Below are 9,827 nucleotides of genomic sequence, written 5' to 3'. Positions count from 1 at the left end.
GGCCCAATTCAGAGATTAAGAGTTGTCTTAATAGCTTCCAACAAACTAGTATTTGGGAAGCTGAGGCAGGAGAAATGCTGTGAGTTCAAGGACTATCCTAGCTAACAGAACAAGCTGCTGTCTCAAAAATCTAAACAGCCAATGCTAGAGATGGCTCAGTGATTAAGAGCACTTTCTGCTCTTGCAGGGGACCCAGTTTCGATTTCTAGCACCCACATAGTAGTTTACAACTATCTGTAACTCCAATTCCAAGGGATCAGATGCCTCTTCTGGTCTCCTTGGATACTGGGCATGTATGTGATGGTGGTATACAGACATACATGTAGGCAAACACCCACACACACAATTAAAAAGTACATGTCAGCTCTACTCATCTACCCAGTGATGGTGAGGGGCGCGTGAATGACACATTGGGAAGCATTTACTCAATGTCATGTATTGCAGAAAGCTGAAGCCCTGCAGCAGGAAATCCAGACGCTCACCAAGAGGCTTAAGCAGCTCTACCACCTTTATGAAGAAGCCCAGACTGAAGAAAATTACACGGAACAGAGAAGACCCTTGGGATCCCTGGAAGGAAAGGTTGCTGCCAGCTGCTCTCTGAGGAACTTAGATGTGGGCAGGAAGAAAGTAAGAGATTCTTCCCAAAGGCCGCATGTTTCTCTGAGAAGGATCACATTTTGGGTTGTGTTCTCAATAGCTTTAACATTACTAAAGCTGCTTGTACTAGTTATATATTTCGTGTGTGTGTGTGTGTGTGGTGTGTATGGTGTTTGTGTGTATGGTGTGTGTGTGTGTATGGTGTGTATGTATGGTATGTGTGTGTGTATGGTATATGTGTGTGTATGATGTGGTGTGTGTATGGCGTGTGTGTGTGTGTATGGTGTGTGTATGATGTGGTGTGTGTGTATGGTGTGTGTGTGTATGGTGTGTATGTGTGTATGTATGGTATGTGTGTGTATGATGTGGTGTGTGTGTGTGTGTGTATGGTGTGTGTGTGTGGTATGTGTATGGTGTTTGTGTATGGTGTGTGTGTATGGTGTGTGTGTGTGTATGATGTATGTGTATGGTGTGTGTGTGTGTGTGTGTGTGTGTGTATGTGTGTGTATGGTGTGTGTGTGTGTGTTAGCATGTAACTGTATAGTCCTGGATGTACTCAAACTCTTAGCATCCCTACCTCAGCCTCCTAAGCACTGGGATCACAGGTGCAAACCACATCTGACTTACACATGTTTTTGAGAATGGCCAAAGGGGAATCTGCTTCAAATCCTTATTGCTTATGTTTTTCTTTAAAAATCCTCTCTTCTTTCCTCTCTTTTTCTCTATTGTGCATATATTTGATAAGCTTTATGATGGCACTTGTTAATATGAATCTCATTTTTAATAGGTTTTTTGTTTTGTTTTTAGACAGATGTTTAACAATATAACACAACCCAAGCTAGACTGAAGCTCTCAAGGTAGACTAGGATGACATTATATTTATATCCCCCTGCCTCTGTCTTCATAGTCTAGCTGTGATTAGAGATGTGTACCAACTCCCCTGGCTAATACATCTCTGGATTCACTTTTAAATGACGATGATCAGGAAAGACACTCAAATGAATGCCCTAGTGGTGGAATTCAAGGTATTGTGAAAAGTAGACTTGATGGGTATCTGAGGGGGCACTGAAGATATTCCTCACTCATTCCTGTGTAAACCACTGACCTCTGCCTCCTGCTTCTATGTATCTGTGAGGGAAGAGACAAACAGGAAGAATGGGAATGGCTACAGTTTATTTCCAGGCGTTTCCGGGGTTTTTTTGGTTTTTTTTGTTTTTAGCCTTTTTTAAAAAGTTATTTATAAGCTGGTGAAATGAGTCAATTCACAACAGATTAGAGTATATACATGCAGGTTTATTGGGAAACTGATGGTGGGAGAGGTCACTGGTCCTAAGGAACTAGGGCTAGGGATGTCCCTATGGGGAGAGAGACAGGGGGAAGGGGAAGGGAAGGAGAGAAAGCGCATGCATAGCGAAAGGGAGAAAAGAGAGAAGGAAGGAAGGAAGGAAGGAAGGAAGGAAGGAAGGAAGGAAGGAAGGAAGGANCTGGTGAAATGAGTCAATTCACAACAGATTAGAGTATATACATGCAGGTTTATTGGGAAACTGATGGTGGGAGAGGTCACTGGTCCTAAGGAACTGGGGGTATGGATGGCCCTAAGGAGATAGAGAGAGAGGGAAGGGTAGGGGAAGGGGAGAAAGCGCAAGCAGAGCGAAAGGAATGGAAGGAGGGAGGGAGGGAGGGAGGGAGGGAGGGAGGGAGGAAGGAAGGAAGGAAGGAAGAAAGGGAGAGCAACATTGTTCATTGAATTATGTGCCGTGTGCTAACCTACGCCACACAATTCTAGAATGATAATGGCTCAGAGTGCAATCTCTCTTGATCACTTACTGTTGGCTAAGTTGGTCTGAGCCTGTCTGTCAGTGTGTGTTTTAGCTGTTTTCCCTTGGCATGCCAGGAATCAGAATCTTATCATGTGACCTTGGCTGATCTGGAACTTGCTACCAACTTGGTCTCACAGAGATCTACCCACCTTTGCCTCCCAAGAGCTGGGACCATTCAGGTTTTTTTGCTTGTTTGTTTGTTTGTTTGGGTTTGTTTTGTTGCTTGAAGAGTTTTTTTTTTCTAAACCAACCAACCAACCAACCAAACAAACAAACAAACAAACAAACTCTCTTTCACTGGGTCTGGAGAGATAGCTCAACAATTTAGATCACTGTTGCTCTCGCAGAAGACTTGGGTTTGATTCCTGAAACCCACATCATGGCTCATAACTATCTGGAACAACAGTTTTAGGGGATCCACTGCCCTATTCTGGCCTTCTCAGGTACTAGGCACATTCATGAATACAAGCAAAGTACTCATACATAGAAGATTAAGTAAATCTAACAAACCCCTCCATATTATGAAGTGACATTTGTTTTTGTTTTTGAGACAGGGCTTCACTATGTAGCCCTGCAATTTGATACACATACCAAGCTGGTCTCTTACTCAGACATCTGCCTGCCTCTGCAGCCATTAGAGGCATGTGCCACCATGCCACCAGAGTCATGCTTCACTCTGAAATGACATTTAAGCTTGAGGAACAATGATACCCCAGACTCAAATAGTATATAAACGCAAAAAGTGTTTTATTCTGCAGAAGTCCAGCATGCTGGGGTCTCTCATTACCAAGATAGAGAGACAACTAAGTGAGCTCACAGGCCAGATTTAAAGCACATTAGGGGAATTCCAGGGTAGGTGACCTTCATCTTGCTCCATGTTAGGGACTTTCCAGAACCGTTACCAGGCAGTGGGGTCTGGAAACTGTTGCTGGGGAGGTCTAGAAACTGTTCCCAAGGAAGTAGCTGAGGAAGTCTGGAAACTGCTGCTGACCCCATTGTCCTTGCCTCAGGCCAGGTGGCAGGGCAGCCTCTGAGGCCTGGACTTGCCTGATCTTGCCCAGTTCTTGTAAACACCTTGTCTTCTCATCTGCCATTTTTAAGTCTGTCATGGAGTCAGCCTAGCCTTCTCAGAGCAAACCTTCTACATCTGCTCTTGAACAATAATGATTCATGCCTATGCAAGACATTTAAACCATTTATTAAATTTTAAGAAAACGCAAATAGCAATCCTTTTCTCCATCCCTTTAAAAGGTCTCAGGAAAACAGTGATAATCATCCCATCCTTTTTTCTGCCTCTGTCCTCCCAGGAGCCAATTACTTAGGCATCTTTCAGAGATGTTGTGATTGATGCCTTACCTCCGCAGTAAGTGAACATCACAACCAATTGAGCCTGGTGACATTTTTTTCCCTCAGGCATATAAAAATCATAATGACATTATATTGTAGTCTATTATGTTCTAATTATCTGTAATATATATGTCAAAATAAACTAGTAAACTGTTCTTTAGGAAGATAAAATAGACAGCTAGGCAAACCACTTATGGAAGGTGAAAATATGCAATATTTGTATAGTGGTTTGAATGAGAATGGCCCTCATGGGTGCATATATTTGAATGATTATTTCCTAGTTGTGTGTAGAACTGTTTTGGGAAGGATTAGGATTATGGGAGGAGGTTTGTCACTGGGCCTAGACCCTGTCTCTCTCTGCCTTCAGCTCGTGAATAAGATAGAAGCTCTTAGCTACTGTTCTGATGAAGTGCCTGCCTGCTGCCATGCTCCCCACCATAATGGTCATAACTGACCCTCTGAAACTATCAGGAAGTGCCAACTAAATGCTTTCTTTCACAAGTTGTCTTGATCATGAAGTCTCTCTGCAACGATAGAACAGTAACTAAGACAATTTGTGTAAATAGAGAAAGAAACTATAAAAGGATATTTTGTCATCTAGAGGCAATACATCTACACATCTAGGGACTCTTGGTGGACCTCAGCAGTAGAACATGTGCACTGCATGTTTAAAAACCCTGGTTTTGGGGGATGGACAGATGACTCAGTGGTTAAGAGCACTGGCTGCTTGCTCTTCCAGAGGTCCTGAGTTCAATTCCCAACAACCACATGGTGGCTCACAATCACCTGTAATGGGATCCAATGCCCTTTTCTGGTGTGTCTGAAGACAGCTCCAGTGTACTCATATAAATGAAAAAAGTCTTTAAAACACACACACACACACACACACACACACACACACCTTAGTTTGATTTCCTCCACAGTAGGGATGGGGAGAGGGCAAAGAGGAGAGAAGAGGAAAGGGGAGAGGAGAAGAGGGGAGAAAAAGATGAGGGAGAAGAGGGCATCTACAAGAAATACATTATTATGAACAATATAATGAGTCAAAGTCAGATCTAAAATAGCCAACATTCTCAGAATACCAAGAAAGAAAACTATTGGTCTCGATGTGACACTCCAGTAAGGTGGTATATAATTAATAAAAATATAAACACATGGACTGAGAAGCTCAGGGGGTAATGTGCTTGCTTAGCATAAAGGAAGCCCTGGGTTCCATCTCCAGCAACACATCAACCAGGCATGGTGGCACATGCCTGCAATTCCAACACGCTGAGGCAGAGGCTGGAGGCTCAGAAGTTCAGGGCTATCCTGATGGTGAGTTCTGGGCCAGCCAGGAATGAATACATGAGCTCCTGTCTAACAAACCTACGTCCAAGACACCAATAAATTCCTGAGACAACCAGTATTTTATGGAAATAGTTTCTTTTGATTTTCTTCTATGTATACATTTGTATATATCACACACATACTTTTGAGACAGAGTTTCTATTTGTAGCTATGTTTTTTTTTTTTTTTTGAGACAGGGTTTTCTGGGTAACCTTGGCTGTCCTGGAACTTACTATGTAGACCAGGCTAGCCTCAAATTCAGAGAGATCTGCCTGCCTCTGCTTCCAGAGTACTGGGATTAAAGGCATGTGCCACCACAACTTGGTATTCTCTGAATATCTTAACATAATTAAAATAAGCACAGTTTCTTTTATATATTTTTTATTTAGCTATATCTCTATTATTTATGTTTAATAGATATTTTAAAAATAACTTGTAGGGAATATATATACATATATATTATGCATATTTTAAATATTCTCGTATGACATTTACACAATTTCTATTTTTTCTATTACAAATTATGAAGAGTATCAAGATGTATGTGAATCTTTATCCAAATCCTTAACATATGTTAATACTTTCCCAGAAAAGATGGACACATCTATGCTAGCACATTTGATTTTCCTGATTATTTTATTAGTTTATATTTATGCTGGCAGATACTTTACCTATGCAATTATCATTAGGCCTCACCCAGAACAACATCTTAAAGCACAGTTTTCAATTTCAATACTGTTAATTTCTCAAAGGAAAACTCCAGGACCCGGACTGCCCACATAGATAAACACAGCAAGTTCAAAAAGTTAGAGATGTTATTGGGTATTGAGCAGAATTCCGAGATGGCTGCAGCCCCAAGGATGGAGGAGAAAATCCAGAGACTTCAGAAGCAGCTTAGTGATTTGAAATTGTCAAACAAAAACATGAAGACTCAACTGACGAGAATAAATGTCCTTAAAGTAAGTGCAGGGGCTGGGATTTCAAATGCGCACCCGCCCGAGCTTTGGGGTCCTTCTGTTTTCACCTGTGTCTCCCCGTGAGCTCTTACACTTCCTACTTGGTTAGTTCATTATAAAGTGTGGTTTGCAGAATAAAGTGGGGGCGCTCTTGAGGGACCAGGGTAGGCGAAAGGGACTATTATGGTGGAAAAGATCCAGGTTAATCGTGTTGAGTTAAAAGAGGGAAACTAAGAGTGGAAAGCTAGAAGACTTACTCAGTTTGGCCACATCACGAAGAAGGACAAAGAGATCTAGTGACTGCCCTCACCCCAAGTCCATCTTTGGGGTCTTGAAGTGAGATCACAGTTTAAATGGAGTTTAAATATGCATATTTAATGTGCACATTCCTGGTCAAGGCGTGGTCCTCCGCACTTGAGGAGACCCATCATTGTCTGGGTCTCTGTCTCACTAATCTGACAGGCTGTTAGAATTCTATAACCTTTCCTCCTAGGAGACAGGTCTGCCCTCTGGTTGGTGACCTTTCCTTCTCTCAGCATGAGATTTCTGTGGAAATTTCCATTACTTTGGAACTGTTGTTGGGATAGTCTCAGTCAGATTGAGAGACACAGTGTCTCCTTTGAACACCTTCATTTCTTCTAGGTCACTTATTGTGTCATACACACACACACAGATACGTGAATGCACACACATATGCATGCACACATGCATGCACACACATGAATACACACACACACATGCATATACACACTAGGAATGTCTAAAATCTATACTCTTATAGTGATTTTGCATACATGTAAAATAATATTAAAGCCTATAAGACAGGGGTTCTCGTCCCTTCCAACACAGTTCTTCATGCTGTGGTGACCCCAACCATAAAATTATTTTCATTGCTACTTCATAACTGTAATAACATCACCTGAGAAAGCATCATTTGACCCCCATGGGGGTCATGACCCACAGGTTCAGAACCGCTGTTAAGTGATCATAAATTGGGCATCTGTGAAGCTACCAGATAAAATGTTGTTTTTCCTATTGAAGCCCAAGCGTAGCTCACTACTTCTTAAAAGTAACTAGTAGTCAAACTGTCAGGACTATGAACCATTAGCTCTCTGTTTTAGGTTTTAAAGGTTTATTTATACGTATTTTTATTTTATGGGCATGCACCTACATGACTTTGTTGGCTATATGCACCCAAATGCCCACAGAGGCCAGAAGAGGGCATTCCAAGATCCCTTGGAACCAGAGTTAGAGGAGGGTGTGAGCTCTGTAATGTGGGTTAGAGGAACCAAACCCAGGTCATTTGCAAGAGAGGTGAGCACTCCCAAGGGCTGTGCTCTCTCTCCAGCTCCTTCTCTTGGTTTAATGAAGTGTTTGAGAGAGGAGCTCACCCAATAGCTCAGGCTGGTCTGGAACTCCCGATCCCCCTGCCTCAGCCTATAAATTGCTGAGGTCACAAGTATGCACACTTGGCTTTTACTATAGTATTTTGTTGGGTCAAAAGATTATTTTAATTAATTCTCTTTTTTTCTGTTTTCAGCCTTCTAGCCTCTTGCGCTATATACTGTTTTAGTGTTAGTTGCATCTAAAGTCAAACATGCACTAAATAATTGGCCAACTAGTGTGCCGTTCATCAATATTTCTCTACTGCAAAATCAGTTACTTTCGGTTTTGATATTTAATGTAGAGTATAATATCATTGAGAACACAGAAAATGTGCGAAGCCTCTTTAAATTCTATATGTCTAGGATAGAGAATTGCTAGGATAAGATAGGTTATTAATGAATACTATAATGAAGAAATATTCTTTTAACTCAGAAACTGATGAGGTTTTTTTCCTATGTATTTTTTAAAAGTAATTTATTTTATTTTATGTATATTGGTGTTTTGCCTGCCTGTGTATCTGTGTGAGGGCTTCTGATCTTAGAGTTATGGACAGTTGTGAGCTGCCATGTGCTTGCTTGGGAATTGAACCCCAGTCTTCTGGAAGAGCAGGCAGTGCTTTTAACTGCTGAGCCATCTCTCCAACCCTAGATTGAGTCTTTTTTTTCTGTTTGTTTGTTTGGTATTTGGGGGGGGGGGATGTCTGTCTTGCTTTTGTTTGTTTGTATTTAAGACAAAGTTTCTCTACTAGTGGTAGCTGTCCTGGAACTTGCTCTGTAGACCAGGCTGGCCTTGAACTCACAGAGATCTGCATGCCTGTGCTTCCTGGGTGCTGGGATTAAAGGCACCACCTCCTGGTTCCCGTGTTTTGTTTTGTGTTTAAGTCATGTGAGCCAGGAGTTATATTACAACTATTTAATCCTGTCACTCAGAGACAGAGGGCTGAGGACCTCTAGAAATTCAAGGCCATCCTGGTCCACATTACCAAGTTCCAGACCAGTCAGTGCTACACAGTGAGACCCTGCCTCAAAACAAAGAAAAATGACTTGTCATGTCTGTTATTTCCAGAAAATCTAAGCACATTTTCTTCCCCTTACCTTTTATCCTTACACAGGACAAAACAATTGAGAGGCTCAGGCAATCCGTAACAAAAGTTGAAACCTTGAAAGAGAAGACAGCAGCCAAAACAGACAACTTGAAAACCCCATCAGATCCTGCGGAGCAGGAAGCAAGACCAGAAAAGGAGAGGGCCCACCAGACCCCAGCCCAGAGCCTTCCGGACCCTTCCACAGTCAAGGCTGTGCTGAAAGAGCTCTCAGGACGAGAGCAAGAGGTCTCTTTCTTATGAAGCTAAAAACTAATTTCATTGACGTGATCAACACTTACCTCAATTTAGACTTCACCTAACTTTGACAATAAAGGATTTATTAGCTAATGGCATTATAGATGGTTTGAACTACTGAGCCTCTCGGAAGGGTAGATGTGTCCTCGTACACCAGCAACAGCACTTAATATCTGACAAGGCCTTTTTCCTTCTCTTCTTCGTGTCTGTGAGACAGCTTGTCCGTTTCAATAGCAGCTGTTTTTCCCATGTGACAGGAAACATGGCCACTGAGAAGCATGTAGTTTTATGTTTAGGGTCTGTGACAGGAGCCATAACCCCAGGTTGGGTCAAGTGTGTCTCCATGTTAATACAATATGGCTAGGGGCCGGGATATATGCTTATTTTAGCTTAGGTTTGGGTACACAATCTCTAACTAGGATGGTCGAAGCATGTCAGATAAGAAACCGTGTTTTATGTTCTATATCACAGTCCTTGGGCTAGCACACCCAAACATGCCTAGATTTTCTGTTTTGAGATAAAACCCATGGCTGTCACCTCAAAGGGGATAAGAGACACAACATATTCTGAAGGCAGACACAAGTGACCATGGCTTAGCCTACCCCAAATACCATGTTCCCATGTGCTAGCAGTTTCATGAAGTTTTTATAGTAACAGAACAAAGAACATTATAAATCAAAGACACATTTATTGTTATTATTTATTTACTGTTTGTTTTGAGACAGTGTCTCACTATATAATATTAGTTGGCCTCAGCTCTCTATATAGACAAGGCTAGCCCTGACCTCACAGAGATCTTCCTGCTTCTGTCTCCCAAGTGTTGGGATTAAAGGTATTGTGTTTTATAAAGAGATAAGGAGAGAGGAAATATGTTTGGTGGATGTGCAGTCAAGTGTGGGGGAAGAGGGTGCCTCTGTGGGCCCTTGCTGAGGCATCCCTTCCTCCTGAGGCTCCAGCCACATGACAGTATAGAATAGAGTAGAGTTTATTCAGGGCATGGGGAGGGGAGTTGAGAGGGTAGTAAAGGCAGAGAGAGAGAGAGAGAGAGAGAGAGAG

The 9,827-nt window shown here is 42.0% G+C and overlaps 1 protein-coding gene across 1 annotated transcript in view; it reads left to right on the top strand.

Annotated features, from left to right (window-relative positions):
* LOC110306936 (coiled-coil domain-containing protein 170-like) overlaps nt 1–9,827 on the top strand; it is a 42,717-nt gene that overhangs the window by 28,584 nt on the left and 4,306 nt on the right. The window contains exons 7-9 of the mRNA XM_021179105.1: nt 445–627; nt 5,843–6,049; nt 8,544–8,762. Of these exons, the coding sequence (XP_021034764.1) occupies nt 445–627; nt 5,843–6,049; nt 8,544–8,762 (609 nt within the window). The remainder of the gene's footprint in view (nt 1–444; nt 628–5,842; nt 6,050–8,543; nt 8,763–9,827) is intronic.

Source organism: Mus caroli, chromosome 12 (assembly GCF_900094665.2).
Source record: "Mus caroli chromosome 12, CAROLI_EIJ_v1.1, whole genome shotgun sequence".
NCBI lineage: Eukaryota > Metazoa > Chordata > Mammalia > Rodentia > Muridae > Mus > Mus caroli.
This window is presented reverse-complemented; position numbering and strand designations above follow the sequence as displayed.